Consider the following 23,978-nt stretch of genomic DNA (forward strand, 5'->3'; position numbering starts at 1 on the left):
ATCAGGGCCACCGCAGGGGCCGGGCCAGGTCGGCGAGAGGATGAGGTCCGGCGTGGTTGTACCGGATCCTGGAGGCTGGGGCGCGCTCCGGCCCATTTTGCAGCGGGGGAAACTGAGGCACCTAGCTCTCCGCCTCCACTGCGCACCTGCGTCCACCAGGGTCTCCGCCCTCATCGCTCCCCCAAAGCTCCCCATACCCACATCGCGGCGTCCGGCCCGGTGGTCAGTGCAGGCAGTGCCTTCGCCGCGACCCCTCCAGCCGGGCCCACCCCAGGGGCCCGCAGGGTCTGGACCTCATCGTGCTCTGGAGGCCGAGGTCCGGCGCTTGCGGAGCTCCGGGAGCCCCTCTCATCGCGGGCCTGGGCCCCGCACACCTGAGCATTCAGGTGACCTGGGAAAATGAAGGCCCGTGTTCTCCTCTCTGAACTAGAACTGCCCACTGGAGAGTGCTGGCGAAATGCACCCACCGGGCCTCAGAGGCTCCTCATCCGCATAGCCCCTGCCCGGACTGGGGACCCACTGTGTCCCCCAGGTCTGCCCCTAGGAGCTTGTGGTTGGAGATGAGAGTGGGGGTCTGGGCTGTAGGTGTGGGGAGCTCCTCGGAGATGGGGACACTAGCAGATGAAGGCCACCGCTGCTCTGGCAGACCACCAAGACCAGGCCGTGGCACTAGAACCAACCAGGGCTTCAAGGAAGCACCCGGTGCCGTTCTGTTGAGTCCGAAGCCCCCAGTGGGTCTCCTTTGTTGGGGAAACCTAATCATTGGGCACTCCTGGCCCCTAGCCCTGAGCCTGCGCCACACACACTAGCCTGATCTCCCTCCCACCCTCCAAGGCAATGTGTGGGCCCTGGAGGGGCCTGCCTGGGGTCCCATCCGTCCACCTGCACCGCACCTTGGGGGTCCTTTGAGAAGCATGTGAGCTGAGCCTTTCAGCCTCCTGACCACAACCTGCCCTCCCCTCCCCAGTCTTCCCCTTTGCACTCCTCCTTGCCATGGGGCAGCCCATCCCTGGGCCTCTGCATGGTAGTGCCCTCTGCCTACAGCACTCTCCCCACAAACCCCTGGGATCCTCCCCACCTCCCTCAGGTCTGGGATCAAAGGTCACCTAACTCCTGGGCCTCCCTGTCCACGTCTAAGATGCCACCCCAACCCCAATTCAGGTATGCACACTCAGCTAAGGCGGGGCCATCTGGGACACGACAGGCCCAGCACAAGGCCCACCCAGTCAGGAGTCCCTTGGCAGCTGGACATACTCTGTGGGTCTGACCAGTCCTGATGGTGCAGCCCTGGGCCTGCCAACCACCCACCCCACCAAACACTATCTGGTCACCATGGTGCCCATCAAGTAATGGGAGAGGACACACCACCTGCCAGCCTTGGGTTTCCCCAGTGGGCATGCAATGCAGATGTGGAGAGTAACCCTGGTGCTGGCACGACGGCCCAGGAAGGTGTCCCTTTTTGTCCCAACCTGGGGGGACACATCTCCCCACCCTCTGAGGCTGGGGAAACTTTCCAGACCCTTCCTGATGCCCCCTGCCCACAAAGGCTCCCCACCTAGGACCAGGTGGGTGGTGAGTGGCTGTCGTGCCTCCTGGCCTGGGAAACAGGGACTGGGCAGTTTCAGGGGCCACCCCTGCATGGAGGGCAGGGCAGGGCAGGATGGGGCAGGGCAGGATGGGGCAGGGAGAATAAACCAGGCTCAGTCCATGCACTGGCCCATGTGCAAAGGGCACATAGTTGTCCAGCAAGAGCCCAGAGCAGCCTCAGGCCATTTGCACGGGCTGCCCCTGCTGCACTGGATGTTCAGTGAAGCCCCTCGCCCTGAACTTGGCTAACGGGCTGTGGCTTGTCTGGGTGAGTGTGGACCTTATCCAAGAGTGGTCTCCACCCCCACCACCCTCACGTCCCAGGTGACTGCCTCATCCTGCCCTCCCATTTGCCCCAGCTCTATTGTTCGGCTTTCTTTTATCTCCCTTGCTGTCACAATTTCTCTCTGGAAGCAGGGAGCTCGGGATGCCTGGGCCACTGTGCCTAGCAGCAGGGAGGAGCTGGAGATGGGGGCATGTTTACTCCCAGAAGACCCCGCACAGCCACCTCCCTGCAGCCCCAGCTCTCTGAAGGGGCCTGAGCACTGCCGGCCCCAACTGGCCACCTTCAGACCACCCAGGGGGTCCTGGGCTTGAACCTTGGCATCCCTGGTGTGACCTCTCTGTGCCTGTTTCCCTGCCCAGTTGCTTAGCATCCCTGGGGGCTGGAGTGAGGCTTGGGGCAACTGTGGGAGCCGGGATGCCTGTGCTCAGCAGCAGGGGACAGTCTGCAGGATGGGCAGGTGGGTGGGAGTTTGGGGTCCACAACTACTGCTCTCAGACCCTGGTCTCTGCTCTGGCCTCCGCCCCGACGGGCACCACAGCACTGGGGACCCTCCTTCAAGCACTGGTCCATACCCCCCTACCAAAGTGGCCAAGCACAGCGTCAAGTGGGGTGCCCCGGGGTTGAGGTGCCTCAGTTAGGTCCGTTTATTGATGGGAGATGAAATCCTAGGACCAGGCTTCCAGGCTCCAGCCGAGAGGTAAGGGGTGGGCGCTGGCGGGAGGGACACACGGCCCCCGAGTCCCACAGTGCCAAAGCAGCCGTCCATCGGGGGTGCCAGGCTGGCCTCATGCACTGGGGGCATACTGCAGGACCAGCCGGTCAAAGTCATTCTCCTTTGAAGACAGAGAGACAGGAGGAGAGGGCTCAGGACCAGGCAGGTCTGGAGTCGGGGGTTGGGGGAGAGGGCATGTGGGCCAGCTAGGCCTGGCATCTGGGGTCTGGGATCTGGCCACTCACCTTGGCCTGGTACTCCTTGATGAATGGGTGGGACCTGTGGGAGTCCTTCAGCTGTGACAGGTACCGGCTTGTCACCTGTGGAGAAGGCGAGGCCAGGTTAACATGATGCGGGGACCATGTATCCCCCACCTTCCCTCCGTCACCCTGTGGGCTCCTCACCCCACTCTGGAACAGACCCGTCAGGGTAGAGGTGGCCGTCTACAGGACACTAGGGAGCTGGGTGACCCCAGGGCAGGGACCCAGCCCGCCCCACACCACCTGAGCATCAAGGGCTCAGAGGAGTGGGCTGAACAGTAGGACAGGAGGAGTCACAGCAGGTGGTGGGGACAGAGTAGGAAGGGGACAGCTTGGAAAGGGGAGATGCCCGGGGACTGAGGATTAGAGAGCTTGGCCACCTGCAGCGCTCTGGGTCCCACCCCTACCCTGATGGCCAGGGGCTGGATGTCTTGTCTGGCTCTGTCTAACCCCTGACTAGGGGTCTGGTGCTATTCCTGGGGTAAGTGGGTGGATCTCCTGACCTGGGCCATCTGCCTCCCCTACAGGGACCAGAGATAGGCAGTGACCTGGCCAGCTGGTCACCATTCCTCAATTGACCAGAACTCGCAGCTACCCCCCGGGACTCCCTGAGGCTGCTGGGAAACTTCCTCCACAGAGGAGGGTTTCTGCCCTGACCCTGACCTCACCGGCACCATTTGGTCCCTGGCCATGGCAGGGGGCCTACCTCAGGTGGCTTGCCAAGGTGCTGTGACAGGACGATGAGGTTGATCAGCGTCTCCGGGTGGCCACTGTCCTGCAGACCCAGGGCGGGTGGGGTCAGACCCAGGGCGGACAGGGGTCAAGGGTCTGCCCCCCAGATCCCTACCCCTACCAGCTCCAGGCACCGCACACCATCTCAGTCTTGGGGGGGACTGACGTCCCTGTTGCCCAAGGTGGGTACAGATGCACCCAAGGCCGTACCCTCAGGGGTGGAGGGCCAGGGACATCAGACCCAGAGTGCAGCTCCCCACCCCCACGTCCCCCACCTTTGATGTCTGGCCTGGCCAGCCCTTCCCCCTCTGAGCCTCAGCTTCCCCACCCACAGACACAGCTCCACACCTCTTGCTTAAACATCCCAGCATGGAAGGGGGCTCCTGATGGCCACAACTCAGAAGAGAGTTCATCTATCACACAGACTAAAAAGGATAGGCTTGGCAAGGGCCTCACTCTGTTCCCTACCCCATCACTAAAACCTCATCTGACCCACCTACTCCCAAGAGAAGCTGCCAGGAAATTACCAGAAGCCTCTGGTGATGACCTCACCCAGCCACCTGTGGAGGGGCGAGAGCCTGGGGACGCCCAACAGACACGGCACGACCTACACAGACTGGCCCACAGAGAGTCTCCCCTTACAAGCTCTGGCACCCTGAGCCATAACAGGGTTGGGGGCACAGCTCTGGCACTCACAGGCAGCTGCAAGGTGGCCCCAGAAGACCCCAGGGGCCAAGGCCCAAGAAGTGTTTCAGGGACAAGGAAGGGCTGGGCGTTTCACTGGCAAGTCCCCAAAAGGTCACTTGGAATTGTCAGAAAAGTGGGCACAAAAGTGGACAAGGATACAGCCTCCAAAAACCACGCATTCCCAGCAAAAGGCTGGGGTCCCTCCCCACTGCCCATATCAGCCTATCTAAGAGGCTTGCTGCCTGTTAGAGACACAGGGACACCCCAACACGGGACACAGGATGCCCCAGTGTAATGAGGCAGTTCCATGTGACAAGGACCCCAGCTTTGAGGACGCTGGCCCCTGCCCCTTGGTCAGCATTTCCATTGGAGGCCCGTGACTGCTATGTGCTGACAGCTGGTCCACCATCGCAGAACCACACATGGGCACGCACACTAGCACCCTGTGGGGCACCCAACACCTGAGTCTTGTGATCAGCAGACGGGCACCACACTACTGCCCCCTCCGTGGTCACAGTGTGGACACCACATGGACACTGACCCCACGGTCACCCTGTGGTCACCACACACCTGCACCCCATGGTCACTGTGTGGACACCCCGTGCTTGTGCCTGCTGTCCCTGCCACCCTGACCCTGTGCTTGCCCAGTGGCCCGTCCCCACTCAGAGGCCATGCAGGCGAGGGCTGTGGTGGTGACGGCGGTGGGCCTGGAGGTGCTTGGTGGGCAGTTGGGGCCAGGTACCTTGTCAAGTGCCTCCTGCAGCGCGCCCTCGGCATCCTCCCAGCGGCCCTGGGCCATGTGGCAGGCAGCCTGGCCATTGAGCAGCAGCAAGGTGGACGAGCACTTGTCAGCCAGCTCCTGGAAGGCGTAGTATGCATCCTGCAGCTTCTCGCCACCCTACAGGAACAGGGTCACCACATCAGGCCACCTCCCCGCAAGAGGGCCCTGCACTCACCCCACCCAGTCGCCCAGAGATCATTCCGCCAACCTGGACACCGTCTCACCCACCCGGCCCCTCTAGAAGCCAGGCAGCAGACAGTCTAAGGACAGACACAGGAACAAGTCAGGGAATGGGCAGGGCACGGGCAGAGGAACAGCCCAAGGATGGGGGGGTAGGTGGGGAAACAGCCCGGACACAGCCAGGAACAGGTGCACCCTCTCTCCCTCAGCTGGGCCTCACCACAGCCAGGTTGACCCAGGCGGTGGCCAGCTGGGTGAGGGTGGCGTCCTCGTCCTGGTCCTGCATCTTCTTCAGCTCCTTCCTGGGTGAAGGGGGCAGTGAGGACACCATTTCAGCTTTGGGCATCCTGATGCTCACAAGGCGTGGTCACACTGTCTGCCCAGTCGTCACTGTGGAGACCTCCCCGACTGCAGCACCCCAAGCTGAGTGGGGCTCTGACATACCCACCAGGCCCCTGTAGTTCACTGTACCCCGACTTGCCTCCCTGCCCTGTGGGATACATGCCTTGGGTCTTATCTAGGAAATAGCCCCTCAGCCAGGGCTGTGCACAGAGGCTGGCTGTGGCATCTACCCATGCTGTCTGCCCCTCCCCCCCAGCCCTGCAGAGGAAACTGAGGCACCAACAGCATCAGCCTCATCTCCGGCTGAGCCCCAAGGAAAGGCCAGCTGTAAGAGCATCACCTAATCCCAAGGAAATGGGCACAGGGGCTCCTCGGCCTGGCCATGGCCCAGACACCCTGCCAGCTGGGCCCACCCCAGAGCCGAGGAAACAGGAAGGCTCACCGGGCGAGGTCTAGGCGGTCCAGCTTCAGTAGGATCTGCACCACCATGGCTGAGCTGGGCAGACGGGACAGGGTGGGGGTCAGCGGGGACATGCAGGTGCACAGAACCCCGTCCCACTGGCCCCTACCCCCCACGGGTTCTTGGAACATTCCAACACCCTTCGCCCCCCTCAACCACCCTGGCGGCAGATGGGCCTCACTGGCTGCCCACCCCCCGCTGCCCTTTCTGGGGTCTGCATCACACTGCGGAGCTCACTCAGGCGTCCTGAAGGCAGACTCAGGCCCAGCCTACCCACCGCAGCCTCGCCGCAGAGAATGAACCTGCCATGGCCAAGAGGCCCCGCAGTCATATGTCCCAGGCGCACCAACACCACCCTGAGGTTGTGAGGCTCGGGACATAACACCTTGTCGTGCCCCACACAGTGAAGGACCTGCCCCGCCTATCCTGTGGGGTGCTGAGCCGGCTCCTATGACTGCTCGTTCTACCTGCTGTCCTACCAGAGCTCCCCTGGTTCCAGACTGGCACTGCCAACCGCAGGTGTGCTCTGGATGCCACTGACAGACCTCCGTGCTACTGGCATTTGGCAGGAGGGGGCATAAGGGCCATACAGCAGTGCTTACCACTCGAGGCTGTCGCCCTGGTGCAGTGCCCGCAGTGCGGCATCTGGGTTCCCATCATGCAGGTAGATGGAGGCAGCCATTAGCAGGAAGGTGGTGTTGGTCACATCCACGCTGCGGCTCATCTCCCGGTCCAGGTGCGCCACGACCTCATCCCTGCAAGGCAGTCCTCAGCCCACGGGGGATGGGGGCAGCCCCCAGTGCATGAGGGATGAGGGATCCTGGGGGCTGAATGGTGCAGGGAGCCTGGGTAGGATGGGGGCCTCTAGATCCCAAGCCCCTTGGGCAGCTCTTGGGCGGGGGCGGGGGGCGGTGCAGAGCTAGCGGCCCATTCCGGGGGCTGTGAGCAGAATGACCTGGCCCAGGCCCTTGGGCACTCCTCATCCCCAGCACAGTGCCGTGGTGACACCTCACCTCTGGCCCTCACTGTTGAGGTACTCGGCAAGCATGCGCACTGCCTGCAGCTCCGGGGCCGAGGAGGGCTTGATCTCATCCAGCACCACACCATACTTCCTCTGTAGCCGGGAACACACGCGTCGGCACTGCCCCATCACATGCATCCCCAACACCCAGCACACACGTCCCAAATGCCTGGGACACGTACGTTCCCAACACCCGGGACAGATGGCCCTGCACCGCGTGGTGGAGCCTGAATGGGGGGGCTGGTGTCACCCCACAGTGCAGAGGAAGCCAGCACCAACCCCTTGTCCCGAGTTGAGGGCTGCAAGTTACGCCACTCCAGCGGGGAGGCCCCAGTGGTCACTGCACCTCCTCTGAGCACCCCCCTTGCTGTCTCAGCCCCCGCAGTGGGTGACAGGGATGTGTCACCGGGGGCTGAGGGTCCTAGGAACCTGCTTTAAAAGATAGAACGCCCTCCCTCCCAATAAAGGCCTGCTCTACTGATGTCCAGGCTGCTGCTGCTGTCACTTCTGAGGGGACTGGGAGCCAGAGGTTCACTTCCCTTGGGTTCCTTTCTGAACGGTTTGGGTTTTCTTACAACCACGGACACACGTTGGTTTCCTAGAAGCACACGTAGGACACGTACAAACTGACACACACATGCACTCACACGTCCACACAAATGAATGCGCGTGCACCATTTCTACAAACCCCGGGGGAGGGCCCTCATGCCCAGGCCAGTGCTCTTGTGCCGGGGTGGGGGCAAGCTGATGCGGGCAGTCCTGTCAGACATGGGAACACCCTGTGGTCTAAGGGAGCTGCAATAGGGCAGAGCATGGTTCCAGACAGAGCCATCGGCAGGAAAGTGGGATTGGTCACATCTCCTGGTCCAGATCTCATCCCTGGGAGGCAGTGCCCAGCCAGTGATGTGGGGTCAGTGGGGGGAGCCCTCAGGGATATGATGGGGAAGGGAGCCTGGAGATCAGCAGACACTGGTCAGGATGAGGAGGGGTCTGCACAGAGGGCGATGCATACAGAGGGTGGTGGGGCCAGAATCCTCTGCACTTCACTGTGACTCATGTCCCAGAATGGGACATAGGCTCTAGAAGCCCCGGAGCCCCCATGTTGGCACCTGTCACAACGTGCTCACCTGTGCAAGGTATGCTCGGTAGAGGAAGACATCCCGCTCCACGTCCCTCTCCGGGCTCGATGGCTGTAGAGACAGATGTGCGTCACACAGCCTGTCCTTGCCCCAGCGCACCCACATGGCACAGTGTGTGGGGCAGCATCCAGGCTCCAGATGTAGGCTCTGGCTCTCCATGACCTTGCACAGCATGAGAATCACCTCAGGGGGCCCCTGCATGCCAGGCACTGGCCTACCTCATCCCCCAACACCCCCCAGAAGGCACAGTTGTCACCCCCTCCTCACCAAGGAATGCCGGCTCAAGCAGCTCAATGCTCACAGCAGCCACACAGTGCCCAAGTCAGGCTGGAACCCACAGCCCCACCATCTAGCCACATCCCCAGCAGCGAGGCCTGCTCATGGGCATGGGAGGTACTCCAGGTATGCCGATACAGATGGAAGATGCTGGATCACAGGAGCCATGAGACACAACGCCTGTGTACCTTGGGGTCTGCAGAAGCACAGTAAAGAGGACCGGCTGAATCCCGTGGAGGTCAGGGTGGTTCTGGAGGAAAGGCTGGGTCAGGAAGAAACATGAGGAGGGACATGTGCTTTTTGTAACAAGCGCCCCTGTGTGGTTTGGAACTGTGACAACCAGCCTGTTTCTGCGTTGCTTTATCTCTTGTAAAACCATCAGGCAGAGGGGAGAGAGGTTTGTCTCCTCAGAGGTCCCCTGGGAGACAACTTGTCCTGGAGAGGTCAGCCTGGTCTCCTCAGCCATGACAGAGACTGAGGGGACCACCCTGTACTGGAGGGTGGCTCTGCCAACCAAGCTGCTCGGGCCTAGCCACTGCTGAGAGCCCACCGGTGGTTAGTGGTGACCTCAGGCAACATTCTGCAGGAGGAGGAAGGGCCTGTCCTTGGAGACAGTCCTCCTGATTCCCTGAAAGCCCTGTGGAGCTGGGGCAGGTGGGTGCAGTGGCTGGGCTTCCTAGGAGCCAGAAGAGGCAACTGTGTGCAGGACAGGGGCGTGGCTACTCCAGGGTCACCAGACTGACACCCCAAGCCATTGACCCCCCAGGAAGGTGCACAGGGAAGACGGGGTGTCCTGCCTCAGTGGCACAGGGAGCCGAATGTTTACTCCTGCAGTTTTGGGGTGAATCAGGACTGCCCCACCCCCAGATTCCACACCATCATGCCTCCTCCCTTGGCCTAGAGAGAAGGGGTGCAGAGGCATACATGTCCCCCTCCTCTGGCCTAGACCCCCAGGCCACCCTCAAGCCCTCACTGCCACGGGTCTCAGTGGCTCTACTTTAGCTTCCGTGGTCAAGCTGGGGATCTGGCCATGATGTGGAATGTGGTGTCTTCCAAACAAGTGGCTCAAAACACCCTCAGACAGGGACGTCCTGGGCTCCCCAGAGACATGCACTGGCTCTTGGTGTTGAGGACATAATAGATGCCGCGAAAGGGCAGGGCCTCAGGCTCTGGGGCTCAACCTAGGCTCAGCTGCCCCATCTGTAAATTGGATCCCCAGGAGCCCCTCAAGCCAGCTGAGGCATCAATACTCTGCGTGCAGAAGCACCCAAGGAGGCTCCACTGAGTGACAGTGAGGCCGGGGAAAAGAGACACACAGGGAAGAGCAGAACCTGCTGGCGAGTGCTCAGGTAGATGCCAGATGTGTAGAAGCAAGAAGAGCATCTTTCTGAACAAGTGCTCATCAGCGCCCTCCACTGGGACGGCCTGCCATGTGCTCCTTGGCGCCCTCCACTGGGACGGCCCGCCATGTACTCCTTGGCACCCTCCACTGGGCAGCCCGCCATGTGCTCCTCATGCCCATGACAGCCCGCCATGTGCTCCTCAACGCCCTCTACTGGGGAGAGCCCGCCATTAGCAAGTGGCACCATGGAGCTGAAGGGCATGGGCTTTGTGGGGGCAGGACCCAGTACCCCCAGGTGTGAAAAGTGCCCATTCCAAGGAGTCTGCAGGTGCGGCAAGCAGGGGCTTAGTGAGACTCAAGTACACACATGACAGTTGGCACCAGGGGGTCAGTGGCTTATCCCATTACCTGCCAGCCACCACCTGGAGGCCTGCAGGCCCTGCCCCACCCTGCTCACCCCTGTCCTCCCCGGCTCGCCCTCCAGCAGTGACACTGGCCTCTCTGCCTGACCACCCTGCACTTGCCTCTGCCTCGGCACCTTCCCACTTCCTGTCCTCGATGCCCAGAAGACACTTTCCCCAGATCTTTCTTGGGTGAGAACTTTCTCAAGAGTCACTCTTGTCCCAAGACAGAAAGGGCCACAGAAACCAGGGACTACATCAGCCTGAGACCAGAAGAACTAGATGGTGGCCAGCTACAACCAATGACTGCCCTGACAGGAAACACAACAGAGAACCCCTGAGGGAACAGGGCAGTAGTGGGATGCAGACCCCAAATTCTCATAAAAAGACAAGATGTAATGGTCTGACTGAGACTAGAGAGACCCTGGTGGTCATGGTCCCCAGGCCTTCTGTTAGCCCAGGGCAGGAACCATCCCCAAAGCCAACTCTTCAGACAGGGATTGGACTGGACAGCAGGATAGAAAATGATGCTGGTGAAGAATGAGCTTCTTGGATCAAGTAGACATATGGGACTATGGCATCCCTGTCTGGAGGCGGGATGAGAGGGCAGAGGGGGTCAAAAGCTGGCAGAATGGACACAAAAAGAGAGAGCAGAGGGAAGGAGTGTGCTGCCTCATCAGGGGGAGAGCAGTTAGGAGTATATAACATGGCATATATGAATTTTTGTATGAGAGACTGACTTGATTTATAAACTTTCACTTAAAGCACAATAAAAATTAAAAAAAAAAAAAAAAAGGGTCAGTCTCAGGTTCTGACCATACTGTCCAGAAGGCCTGGGGAGACAGGACCACTCCCACGGGAAACAGGACCTCTCTCAAAATGAGAAAAAACAGCTACAAACATCCATTAACAATCGAGACATGGAATGTACAAAGTATGAATCTAGAAAACTTGGAAGTCATCAAAAAGAAATGGGACTAATGGATCACAGCTACCGTGGCTTCCACCAGACTGAATCTAGTACAACTAGATGGTACCTGGCTACCACCACCGACTGCTCTGGCAGGGATCACAATAGAGGGTCTCGGACAGAGCCGGAGAAAAAAGTAGAAAATTCTAACTCACACAAAAAAAACCCAGACTTACTGGTCTGACAAAGACTGGAGAAACCCTGAGGATATGGCCCCTGGACAAGTAATGAAGTCACTGTTCAGGTTCACCCTTCAGCCAAAGATTAGACAGGCCCATAAAACAAAACAAAGAGGCACACCAGCCCAGGGGCAAGGACTAGAAGGCAGGAAGAGACAGGAAAGCTGGTAATAGGGAACCCAAGGTCGAAAAGGGAGTATTGACGGGTTGTGGAGTTATTAAGCAATATCGTAAAACAATATGTACACTGTTTAACAGTAGCTAGTTTGTTCTGTAAACCTCCACCTAAAGCTCAAAAAAAAAAAAAAAGAAAGAAACAGAAACACGTATGGCCGTTTTGAATCAGACAATTATGGTCTACTATGCCAGACTGCCAAAAGAACGAACAAATCTGTATTGGAAGAAGTGCAACCAGGATGCACATTAGAAGCAAGGATGGCAAGACTGCGCCTTACACATTTTAGATACGTTGTCAAGAGGGATCAGTCCCTGGAGAAGGACATCATGGCTGGCAAAGTACAGGGTCAACGTAAAAGAGGAAGACCCTCAATGAGGTGGACTGACACAGTGGCTGCAACAATGAGCTCAAGCATAACAACGACATAAACCGGCAGTGTCTCGTTCTGTGGTGCATAGGGTCGCTATTGAGTTGGAACCGACTCGACGGCACCTAACAACAACAACGACATGCCGGAATGACAGCTTGAAGAGAAATGGCATCACATTCATTGTCAAAAAGAACATCTCAAGATCTACCCTGAGGTACAGCACTATCATTGATAGGATAACACCCATAAATCTACAGGAAAGACCAGTTAATACAACTATTCTTCAAACTTACACAGCAACCACTAAGGCCACAGACGAAGAAATTGAAGATTTTCAGCAACAGGACTACAAATAGCACTAATCACAGGCCGTAATTATGTATCCAAACCTTCTTCACTCACCATTTTTGGGACCTGAGACAGTGAAGGTGGGGCAAGGCCACTGCCATGTTCACTCTGCTTTAAAGGCTTGCCCTCAAAATCACAGCGAAGTCTACACACCTTCCTAAAAGGCCCTGCCGCTCCTCTCCTTTTACCTGCTTCACTCGCTGGGTCTTGCCATGCTGAATGATTTTCTAGCTCTTAAACAGCCAACCACCACCCGTGTGTCAGTGTGTCCTACTGTGGTGGCTTATGTGTTGTTGTGATGCTGGAAGCTATGCTACTGGTATTTCAAGTATCAGCAGGGTGGAATGGTTCAGTGGAGCTTCCAGAATAAGGAAGGCCAGGAAGAACCCCTTGGTTCTGAAAACCAGCCAATGAAAACTCTATGGATTACAATAAACCACTGTCTGATACAGTGCTGGAAGATGAGCCATCTGGGTTGGAAGGCATTCAAAATGCACAGTGGCTGCAACAATGCACTCCAGCACACTACAGACCACGAAGATGGTGCAGGGCAGGGCAACATTTCATTCTGTTATACACAGAGCCAGGGCCGACTGGGTAACAATAATAAATATCCAAGCTCACGCCCACCACTCTCCTTCACACCACTCTCTTGCCACTTCCTCACTTCGTGTTTCTTCTTTTCCGTCTGTCTTTTCTGCTAGGCTGAGATTTCCAAGAGAGCTGGGATCTTTGTCTATTTGGGTTATTGTCCCGAGTACTGCAAGAACACATTCCATGGCCCGTTCTAATCCTCAATAAGTACAATGAGTACTTTATTGAATGAATGAATGAGTTTTGGCAGAAACAACTGAGCTAGCAGGCAAAGTAATTATTTGGGGAAGCGACCCTCTCTCCGAGCCTTGAAGTGCTTGTCTGCGAAATAAAGATAAAGAGCAGTCCCCTCTTCACGGGGACGGAGAGTACGGCGGGCACAGTGTGCGCTCGACAAGTGGGACTTATCATCATCATCATATTATTATAAAGTGGAATAACTACCTCCCTCACTCGAATACATTCCCGGGCGCAGAGCGAGCCCTTTATAAACAAAGCTGTTACAGATTTAGACTTTGGAATAAGACAATGTTAATTCCTTGCCGCGCTCTTAAGAGGTGAGCGCAGGGAATATGCTGCGAGAAAAGGGAGAGTATTTAGCAGCTGACTGTGACCACAAGAAGCTGCCGGCACCTCCGCCCCCAGAGTCCCCCAGCCTCGGCACAGCCGCACCTTCACCCGCTGCGCCTCGTTGATGCACTGCTGGTAGCTGCCGATGTAGAAGGCGTTCTTCACGTCGAACAGCTCGTCCACTTCCCCGGAGCCGCCAGTGACCGGACCGGGGGCCGGAGGCGCCATGTTGCTGTCGTCTCACCCACTTCCCTTTCCGGAGGGACACGTCGGCCGAAATCAGGGACCGCCGCGGAGCATGCCGGGAAATGTAGTTTACTTGCTCCAGGTGACAGGGAGATGAACCAATGGGAAGCTCATAGATACGAGTCAGGGGGCGGAGTGCAAGCCTGTCCCGCACTGCATCTTGGGGAACGCATGAGGCAGCGGACGAAGGGGGGGATTGGCGGAGGGGGCTAGTCACTATGAACGAAAAGGCTTTCGTGACGTCATCGGCGCGCACCGGAAACGCGGCTCATTACCACCCCGCGACTGGGGAAGAGGATGCCGTGTTTCGCGGAGCTCGGGCTGTCATCGTGGCTAGTGGAACAATGTCGGCAGTTGGGTCTGAAGCAGCCTACGCCCGTGCAGCTCGGCTGCATCCCCGCCATCCTGGAGGGTGAGTGTGCCGGCCGCTTTCCCAGGAGGTGTCTCCGCTTTTCTCCCCCTCTCTTCCCTTCTCGCGGCCTTTGTCCACGCTGGTTCCGCGAGGTGAGGCGCAGTCTTGGGCGTTCCGGGCGAGTCTGGGCTTCGGAGGTGGACAGGGCGGTGTTGGCTTTCAGACCGCGTGGCGGACCTTGCGTCCGCAGAGACGTGACGTAACCTCTAAAGTTGCATAGTCTCAGAGCACAGGGAAGGTTGACCATTAAGTCTGGTCTTTTTACAAGTATTTGGGGTCTGCATCCCACTACTCTCCTCCTCCCTCAGGGGTTCTCTGTTGTGTTCCCTGTCAGGGCAGTCATCGGTTGTAGCCAGGCACCATCTAGCTCTTCTGGTCTCAGGCTGATGTAGTCTCTGGTTTATGTGGCCCTTTCTGTCTCTTAGGTTCGTAATTACTTTGCGTCCTTGGTGTTCTTCATTCTCCTTTGATCCAGGTGGGTTGAGACCAATTGATGTATCTTGGATGGCCGCTTGCTAGCATTTAAGACCCCAGATGCCTCTCTCCAAGGTGGGATGCAGAATGTTTTCTTAATAGATTTTATTATGCCAGTTGACTTAGATGTCCCCTGAAACCATGGTCCCCAAACCCCCGCCCCTGCTACGCTGGCCTTCGAAGCATTCAGCTCATTCTGGAAACTTCTTTGCTTTTCGTTTAGTCCAGTTGTGCTGACCTCGCCTGTATTATATGTTGTCTTTCCCGTCACCTAAAGAAGTTTTTATCTACTGTCTAATTAGTGAATACCCCTTTTCTTCCCTCCCCCTTCTCATAATCATCAAAGAATATTTTCTTCTCTGTTTAAACTATTTCTTGAGTTCTTACAATAGTGGTCTTATACAATACTTGTCCTTTTGCAACTGACTAATTTCACTCAGCATAATGCCTTCCAGGTTCCTCCATGTTATGAAATGTTTCACAGATTCATCACTGTTCTTTATCAACGTGTAGTACTCTGTTGTGTGGATATACCATAATTTATCTATTCATCCGTTGATGGGCACCTTGGTTGTTTCCATCTTTTTGCTATTGTAAACAGCGCTGCAGTGAACATGGGTGTGCATGTATTTGTTTGTGTGAAGGCTTTTATTTCTCTAGGATATATTCCAAGTGGGATATAATCCAAGTGGGATTGCTGGATCGTATGGTAGTTCTATTTCTAGCTTTTTAAGGAAGCGCCAAATCGATTTCCAAAGTGGTTGTAGCAATTTAGATTCTCACTAGCAGTGTATAAGTGTTCTAGTCTCTCCACAGCCTCTCCAACATTTATTGTTTCGTGTTTAGTTGGGAGGATTTTTTTTCTCTTTATGTTGAGGTGTAATCCATACTGAAGGTTGTGGTCTTTGACCTTCATCGGTAAGTGCTTCAAGTTCTCTTCACTGTCAGCAAGCAAGGTTATGTCCTTTGCACATCAGAGGCTGTGAATGACTATTCTTCCAATCCTCACGCCCCATTCTTCATATAACCCAGCTTCTTGGATTGTTTGCCCAGCAGACAGATTGAATAAGCATAGTGAAAGGATACGACCCTAACGTACACTTTTCCTGACTTTAAATTACCCAGGATCCCCTTGTTCTGTTCGAGTGACTGCTTCTTGATCTATGTACAGGTTCCTCGTGAGCACAATTAAGTGTCCTGGAATTCCCATTCTTTGCAGTGTTATCCATAGTTTGTTATGATCCACACAGTGGAATGCCTTTGCATAATCAGTAAAACACAGGTAAATATTTTTCGGTATTCTCTGCTTTCATCCAGGATCCACCTGACATCAGCAACGATATCCTTCATTTGATGTCCTCTTTTGAATCTGGCTTGAATTTCTGGCAGTTCCCTTTTGATATACTGCTGCAGCCGCTTTTAAATTATCTTCAGCAAAATTTTACTTGAATGTGATATTAATGATGTTTTTCAATAATTTCCACATTTGATTGGATCACCTTTCTTGGGAATAGGCATAAATACAGATCTCTTCCAGTCTATTGACCAGGTACCTGTCTTTCAAATTTGTTGGCATGGATGAGTAAGCACTTCTAGCACTGCATCTATTTGTTGAAACATCTCAATTGGTGTTCCTTCAATACCTGGAGCCTTGTTTTTTCGCCAATGCCTTCAGAGCACCTTGGACTTCTTCCTTCAGTACCGTCGGTTCCTGATCACATGCTGCCTCCTGAAACGGTTGAACATAGATCAGTTCTTTTTGGTATAGTGACTCTGTATATTCTTTCCATCTTGTTTTGATACTTACTGCATCGTTTAATATTTTCCCCGTAGAATCCTTCAATATTGCAAATTGAGGTTTGAATTTTTTCTTCAGTTCTTTCAGCTTTGAGAAATGCCAGATGTGTTCTTCCATTTTGGTTTTCTACCTCTAGGTCTTTGCACATGTCATTGTAGTACTTTGTTTTCTTGAGTTGCCCTTTGAAATCTTCTGTTCAGTTTTTTTATTTTATCATTTTCCCTTTTGCTTTAGCTACTCAAAGTCAAGAACAAGTTGCAGAGCCTCTTCTTACATCCATTTTAATCTTTCCTTTCTTTCTAATCTTTCAGTGTCCTCTTGCTTTCTTCATGTATGATGTCCTTGATGTCATTCCACTACTCCTCTTGTGTTTAGTCATTAGTGTTCAATGCATCAAAGCTGTTCTTGAGGTGATCTCTTAATTCAGGTGTGGCATACTCAAGATCATAATTTGGCTCTCGTGGACTTGTTCTAATTTTCTTCAGTTTCAGCTTGAACCTGCATATGAGCGATTGATGATGGTTTGTCCTGCAGTCAGCCCATGGCCTTGTCCTGACTGATGACATTGAGCTTTTCCATCTTCTCTTTCCACACATGTAGTCAGTTTGATTCTTGTGTATTCTATGTGACGAGGTCCGCGTGTATAGTTGCCATTTATATTGTTGAGAAAAGGTATTTGCAATGAGAAAGTCATTAATCTTGGAAGATTCTGTCATGCGATCTCCAGCATCGTTTCTGTCACCAAGGCCATATTTTCCAACTACTGATCATTCTTCTTTGTTCCCAACTTTTGCGTTCCAATCAGCAGTGATTATCGGTACATCCTGATGGCACGTTCAATCAATATCAGACTGCAGAAGCTGGTAAAAATCTTCAGTTTCTTCATCTTTGGCCTTAGTGGTTGGTACGTAAATTTGAAAAACAGTCGTATTAACTGGTTTTCCTTGTAGGCGTATGGATGTTATCCTATCAGTGTTGTATTTCGGGATAGATCTCGCAGTGTTCTTTTTGACGATGAACGCAATGCCATTTCTCTTCAACTTGTCATTCCCGGCATATTAGACTGTATGATTGTTTGATTGAAAATGGCCAATACCAGTCCATTTCAGCTCGCTAACAACTAGGATATTATCACATCAGCAAATGAAAGTCCTGAAAGCTTGACTCCATGCCTGTAATTAAGGTCAACTCTACTTTGAGGAGGCAGCTCTTCCCCAGTCATCTTTTGAATGCCTTCCAACCTGAGGGGCTCATCTTCCGGCACTATTATCAGACAGTGTTCCGCTGCTATTCGTAAGGTTTTTCACTGGCTAATTCTTTCCAGAAGTAGACCGCCAGGTCCTTCTGCCTTGTCTGTTTTAGTCTGTAAGCTCAGCTGAAACCTGTCCACCATGGGTGACCCTGCTGGTGTCTGAATACTTGTGGCACAGCTTCCAGCATCACGGCAACACGCAAGCCCCCACACTATGACGAACTGACAGACACGTGGGGAAGAATGCAGATTAGAGGAGGGAATCCCAGGTCTGGGAGGGAACCAGTATAAGGTGGTGGTGAGCAGCATGGCGTCTCGGGTCAGGTGGATGTGGCTTCCAGTCCAGCCCTGCTAGTCACCAGCTGCATGTCCCGGGCAAGTCTCCAAGACTCAGTTTCCCCTTTTGTTAAGTGAGGATGGTAATGGTGTTTCTGTTGTAGGTTTATTGTCGTTAGGGCTCAGATGTAAAGGCATAGACCAGGTGTTGCTTGTTAAATGTTTCAGTAAAAGAAAATTGCTTTGGAGTTGGCCCTGAGTCATGGCGACCACCTGTATGTCAGAGTAGATCTGAGCTTTGTAGAATTTTCAGTGGCTGATTTTTCGGAGGTAGATCACCAGGACTTTTTTCTGAGGTGCCTCTGGGTAGACTCAGACTGCCGACATTTCGGTTAGCAGCCGAAAGCGTTCATCTTTTGCACCACCCAGGGACTTCCATTCAGCCTGAGCTGTTGTGAACTGTGCCCGATGGAACCTTTGTTCTCCCTCTGGAGGTGTTGATGCTGCTCTGTCCTCTGCCAGGTCGGGACTGCCTGGGCTGTGCCAAGACTGGCAGCGGCAAGACAGCGGCGTTCGTCCTGCCGATCTTGCAGAAGCTATCTGAGGATCCCTATGGCATCTTCTGCCTTGTTCTGACACCCACCAGGTGAGCCCCCTGAGTGTGAGTTAACCAGCCATATTCACCTGGGCAAGTGCCTATACGTCTCTGAGCCACACTTTCCCATGTGTGAAATGGGGACAAACGGTGTCTGCCTCTTAGGAAAGCTGTCAATGGAAACAACATGGTGTGTGGGGAGTGCTCAGTGCAGGGCTAGGTCAGGGTGAATGCTGGCTGGACAGGGCTGCCCACAGTCTCATAGCCCAGGGTGTCCATGTCCGCTGGCCTCAGGGAACCCAGGGCCTCAGCAAACAAGTACCGCAGTCAGTGCAATGAAAAGGATAAGGCCCGTAACTGCATGCCTGCCAGGAGGGCCTGGCCCCATGGGATGTCTCATTTTGACTGGAGCGGGGAGGAGAGAGAGGCTTCATTGAGGATTGTCTTAACAGATGAAGAGTCTCTCAAAAGGACAAGTGTGGGGAATAGCATCCTAGAACAGGGAACTGCCAGTGCCTGTGTGCAGTGGCATGAGGCAGGGAGCAAAAAGGGTAGTGGGCTGGTACACTCAAGCCAGCTTGAGAAGGACCTCAGGTGCCAGGCTAAGGGTTCAGAGCTGGCCCTGAGGGCGTGTGAGCAGGAGAGGGAAGAGTGGAGACTAGGAAGGGGGCCGGGGAAGGGGGTCCTGGGCAAGCTGGGGCTGTGGGGACAGAGAGGAGGAAACCTGGGGACTGACCAGCCCTGGTCAGGTCCTTGGCTGGGGTGACTGGGTAGCAAGCCCATTGCTGAGAAGGGGACATGGAGATGGTGCACGTTTGGGATTGGGGAGATCAAGGGGGGAGGGGCCATAGGATGTTCAGGGGCCTCACACACTCAGCATCAGAGCATGGAGGGCCCAGAGAGTCAGTTGGGAGGCCAGGGCTCTCTGGGGAGTTCTGGGATGGAGGTAGTAACAGGAGGCAAGGATTACCCCCCTGACCGCCCTCCCCTCATGCCCACAGGGAGCTGGCCTACCAGATCGCAGAACAGTTCCGGGTCCTGGGAAAGCCTCTGGGCTTGAAGGACTGCATCATTGTCGGCGGCATGGGTAAAGGGGGCCAGGGAGACTCTGGCATAGGACCCCGCAGTCCCCGCATTCCCCGGATTCCCACCCAGGCCCCGCTTGCCCTCTGCCTGCAGACATGGTGACCCAGGCGCTGGAGCTCTCTCGGAAGCCACACGTGGTTATCGCCACGCCAGGGCGCCTGGCTGACCACCTCCGCAGCTCCAGCACCTTCAGCATCAAGAAGATCCGCTTCCTGGTGAGTTGGGCCTGGGGCTGGACAAGACCTTTTAACACCGTCGGGCATGGGGTAGCTCAGGGCCCAGTGGGGGCTGGAGGGGTGGCGCCTCCCACAGGGAGTCATACTGGCAATGCTGAGACTGAGCAGGGCAGGCGGGTGCGGATGGTGTCTCACTAGCCTGCATGCAGGTGCTGGACGAGGCAGACCGCCTGCTGGAACAGGGCTGCACGGACTTCACCACAGACCTGGAGGTCATCTTGGGGGCAGTGCCAGCCCGCAGGCAGACACTGCTGTTCAGCGCCACGCTGACCGACACGCTCCGCGAGCTACAGGGCCTAGCCACCAACCAGCCCTTCTTCTGGGAGGCGCAGGCACCGTGAGTCGCAGCCAGTAGGGTGGGGTGAGGGTTGATCCCTGCATAGAAGGTGAGACAGGCCTGGTCCTCTCCCTGACCCAGGGTCCGCACAGTGGAGCAGCTGGACCAGCGCTATTTGCTGGTACCTGAGAAGGTGAAGGATGCCTACCTGGTGCACCTGATCCAGGGCTTCCAGGATGAACATGAGGACTGGTCCATCATCATCTTCACCAATACCTGCAAGTGAGTGCACCATACCCAAGCAGATTCCGGGGCTTCTCCCAGAATAAGGCTCCCAGGTGGGCCGACTCACTGAGGTTACCACACCCAAAGAGTCCCTGGGTGGTGCACATTGTGAACGTACTTGGCTGCTAACCAAGAGGCTGGAGGTTCAAGTCCACCCAGACATGCCTCGGAAGAAAGACCTGGTGATCTACTTCCAAAAGATCAGCCCTTGGCAACCCTGTGGGGTGCGATTCTGCTCTGACACACCTGGGGTCGCCGTGAGTCAGGGCTGACTCAACAGCAACTGGTCAGTTTTTGGTCTGCTTGCCCTAGATTCTGCTGCTCCGCTCTGAAGCACGAGGGCTGGGCTGTCTGGGGAACCCCTGCTAGGGGACAGCTTGGACTAAGCCACTGCTCACTGTGGCCTATGGGTGTCACTAAGCCTTGCTGGGCCTCCCAGGCCCATCTCAGGGGCTGTGATGGTTGGCTGAGACCCTGTGGGCGTCAGCCCCCATCACCCAGGGCTGTCATATCATCCCCACGTCACAGGAGACCCCCCCAGGAAGTTCCCGTTGGCTGTTTGTTTAGGTGCTCAGGGCATGGGAGGGATTGTCAAGAACCTTTGGGCTGTTCCCGTGTGAGCCACACCAGAGGGCAGAGGTCAGGTGGGCCACGTCACACTGGGTAGGCCTTGGTGTGGCTGTAGCTCTCCCGAGGGGCGGCTCCTGAGGTGAAACTGTCGGCTCCCCAGAACTGAGAAGTCTGGGTGTAAGGCGGCTCTCAGGCATGGCGGGATCCAGCAGCCTACTCGCTATTCCCGTCACTTCTCTCTCTACCCTGCCTTCCTGGCGACAGTGCCCACCCTCCGCCTCCCAGTCCCACAACTGCAGCAGAAAGAACTTGCATCCCAGGTGGAGCGGCAGCCCAAGGATGGCTTAGGCCCGGCTGGGAACAGGAGGCGGGGTCAGCAGAGAGGATGCCAGGTGGGCAGGTCCCTGTGGAGGGTGGGAGGGGCCGACCAGAACCTCTCTCCCTCCCTGCCAGGACCTGCCAGATCCTGTGCATGATGCTGCGCAAGCTCAGCTTCCCCACCGTGGCGCTGCACTCGATGATGAAACAGGTGGGAGGGCGTGCCGGCTGTGCCCGCCCACCTGGCCGACCTTGCTCCTGGGACAGCCTTCTCTCTCCTGGTCCACGTCTCCTGTCACCTGCCGGACCTTGGTCACAGCATTTGCCCTGGCCTGGCCTTGGGAGCCGTGTGTGGGCAGGGCCATCCTGCCCCAGCCCCCGCCCCGTGCCCACACAGGATCTACCCACACATTGTGACAAGGCTTCCTGACCCCACTTTTTCCCCGCCCTGGTGCAGAAAGAACGCTTTGCTGCCCTGGCCAAGTTCAAGTCCAGCATCTACCGGATCCTGATTGCAACGGATGTGGCATCCCGGTGAGGGGCCTGGGGTCTGGCTCCACCCCTACCCAGGGTGCTCCCTCCCCGAGATGGTACCGGGCAAGTCCCAGCCTCCACTTCCCCCACCTGGGTGCTGAGCTGCCTGGCCTTTCCCTCCAGGGGCCTGGACATTCCCACTGTGCAGGTGGTCATCAACCACAACACCCCGGGGCTCCCCAAGATCTACATCCACCGTGTCGGCCGCACAGCCCGTGCAGGTGAGCCCCAGGCCCCATCACTCCCTATAACTTCACCCGCGTCCCCTCGCCTGTCATGCCTGTGAGTGGGTTTCTGAGCCCCAGCTGGTATGCTGCCACACAGGATTTGGCATCTAGGTTCAGACCCCCAACTCCCACTCTCTATGACATCCTCACCCTTCCCCTGACACCCGCCGTGCCCAGGAGACATTCATCTCTCTGTTTCTCAGCGGGCTGGGGAGGGGCATGGGTGTTCCAGATTTCTCTTTCACCAGAAGCAGGGAGAGATGTGTTTTCTGGGGTCAGACGAGGCCTGGCCCTTCTTTCCTGACCTTGCGGCCTCAGGCAGGTCATGCTGCCTCTCTGGGCCCAATGATGGGGATGCAGAACAGTGGGCCTTCTTGGGGCTATTCCAAGAGTCACGCAGTTCAACCCTGCAGAACAGGTCTTCAGCAGTCAGTGCTGTTCTAGAGCTAGTCACCACCACAGAAATGCGGTGTAAAGAAGTTGAGGCACAGGGATCTGGGCTGAGGCGCTCAGGGCTTATTGCTAACACAACTTCATCTGGGCTCTCTGGCAACCACGCCAAAAAGGGAAATTGGCGCATTGGCAACCCTGTGTAGGGTGGCAGACTGGGCAGGTAGGACAGCTGCCACCCTGGGACAGATCTGGCTTCACATGGAGGTCAGGCTAGGGGGTGAGCCCTGACTCTAGGCTTGTTCTACTTCCCCCCACCCCTCTGAGATGCTCGGCACCAGGCCTCTGCCTTTTGCTTGACTGTGTCCCAGTCTCAACACACAGCGAGTGACTGGCTGTGGTGCCCCTGCAGGGCGGCAGGGCATGGCCATCACGCTGGTGACGCAGTATGACATCCACCTGGTCCACGCCATCGAGGAGCAGATCAGTGAGTGGGCTGGGGCAGGTGGGTGGTGGACCCATCACACTGGGCCTCCCTCCCACCCCTATCTCTCAGGGCCTTGCTACCACTGCATACCTTGCATGCCCTGCCACCTGGGGAGCTCACTCCTACTGTCATGCCCACTAGAGAAGAAGCTGGATGAGTTCTCAGTGGAGGAGGCGGAAGTGTTGCGGATCCTCACGCAGGTCAACGTGGTGCGGCGGGAGTGTGAGATTGTGAGTTGGATTTGGGCAGGTGGACAAGGGACTGGTCCCTCAAGGTGGGCCCCTATTACCAGCCTCTCCCTCCCCCAGAAACTGGAGGCAACCAACTTTGACGAGAAGAAGGAGATCAACAAGCGGAAACAGCTGATCCTAGAGGGGAAGGTGAGGCTGCCTGGCAGGTGGGGGCCAGGGTATCTGGGAGGGTACCCAGCTCACCATCACCTCTGGCTCCCCATGTGCAGGACCCCGACCTGGAAGCCAAGCGAAAGACTGAGCTGGCCAAGATCAGGCAGAAGAATCGGCGCTTCAAGGAGAAGGTGGAGCAGACGCTACAGCGGCAGAAGGCCAGTGGGAGGCCCAGGGGTCGCCCACCTAGGGCCCAACCAGGGTCCCACACAGTGCTGCCCTCCCAGGGCCCAGCCTGAGTCCACCATGGTCCCCATCCACCTAGGACCCACCTGGGACTACTTCATTGAGCCAAGGGTCTGAGGGAGCCATCAAGACACCCAGAACTACCTCCTCTGGGCAGAGCTGTCCCCCGTCCCCTGGCCTGCCAGTCCTCCTCAGGGACCATCTCAGTGAGCAGCCGGTGTCTTCCATCCTGTGACCCTGAGCCAGCCCACAGTACTGAGGTCGAACCAGACTCAACATCCAGCGGCCTTGGCCCAGGGTCCCCTCTGGCTTCGGTTTCTCCCCTTATTGTCGACGAGGTTCATCTCACCTCATTGGGAGGGGGTTTGTCAGCCTCTAGGATGACATGTGTCACATGCAGGAGGTGTTCAATAAATGCTTTTTGCCATCCCTGGTCTGACTCTGGGTTTGGGGACAGGGAGGAAGGTGTGGTCAGTCTTCTGTGCATCTCAAGTCCCTAGAATGCTCTCC

At 56.2% G+C, this 23,978-nt stretch overlaps 2 protein-coding genes across 3 annotated transcripts; one reads left to right on the top strand and one right to left on the bottom strand.

Moving 5' to 3' along the window:
• Positions 1–2,493: 2,493 nt before the first annotated feature.
• COPE (COPI coat complex subunit epsilon) lies at positions 2,494–13,678 on the bottom strand. Its single transcript, XM_049877493.1, has 10 exons — positions 13,518–13,678; positions 8,176–8,238; positions 7,041–7,141; positions 6,630–6,782; positions 6,010–6,063; positions 5,446–5,527; positions 5,007–5,162; positions 3,552–3,620; positions 2,831–2,905; positions 2,494–2,706 (listed from the first exon to the last, which is right to left on the bottom strand). The coding sequence occupies exons 1-10, from the start codon at positions 13,641–13,643 to the stop codon at positions 2,659–2,661; spliced, it is 927 nt and encodes a 308-aa protein (XP_049733450.1). The 5' UTR covers positions 13,644–13,678; the 3' UTR covers positions 2,494–2,658.
• A 203-nt stretch (positions 13,679–13,881) lies between these two features.
• DDX49 (DEAD-box helicase 49) lies at positions 13,882–23,897 on the top strand. Of its 2 annotated transcripts, XM_049877494.1 has the most exons (13): positions 13,887–14,073; positions 18,396–18,519; positions 19,470–19,555; positions 19,648–19,769; positions 19,940–20,127; positions 20,209–20,349; positions 21,376–21,451; positions 21,698–21,774; positions 21,898–21,995; positions 22,804–22,878; positions 23,020–23,108; positions 23,187–23,258; positions 23,339–23,897. In XM_049877494.1, the coding sequence occupies exons 1-13, from the start codon at positions 13,959–13,961 to the stop codon at positions 23,519–23,521; spliced, it is 1,446 nt and encodes a 481-aa protein (XP_049733451.1). In that variant the 5' UTR covers positions 13,887–13,958; the 3' UTR covers positions 23,522–23,897. The 2 variants fall into 2 exon arrangements, with proteins under 2 accessions (XP_049733452.1, XP_049733451.1); XM_049877495.1 differs by lacking the exon at positions 22,804–22,878 and having other exon boundaries at positions 13,882–14,073; positions 22,948–23,108.
• The last annotated feature ends 81 nt before the right edge of the window (positions 23,898–23,978 follow it).

This window comes from Elephas maximus, chromosome 3, assembly GCF_024166365.1.
Source record: "Elephas maximus indicus isolate mEleMax1 chromosome 3, mEleMax1 primary haplotype, whole genome shotgun sequence".
NCBI lineage: Eukaryota > Metazoa > Chordata > Mammalia > Proboscidea > Elephantidae > Elephas > Elephas maximus.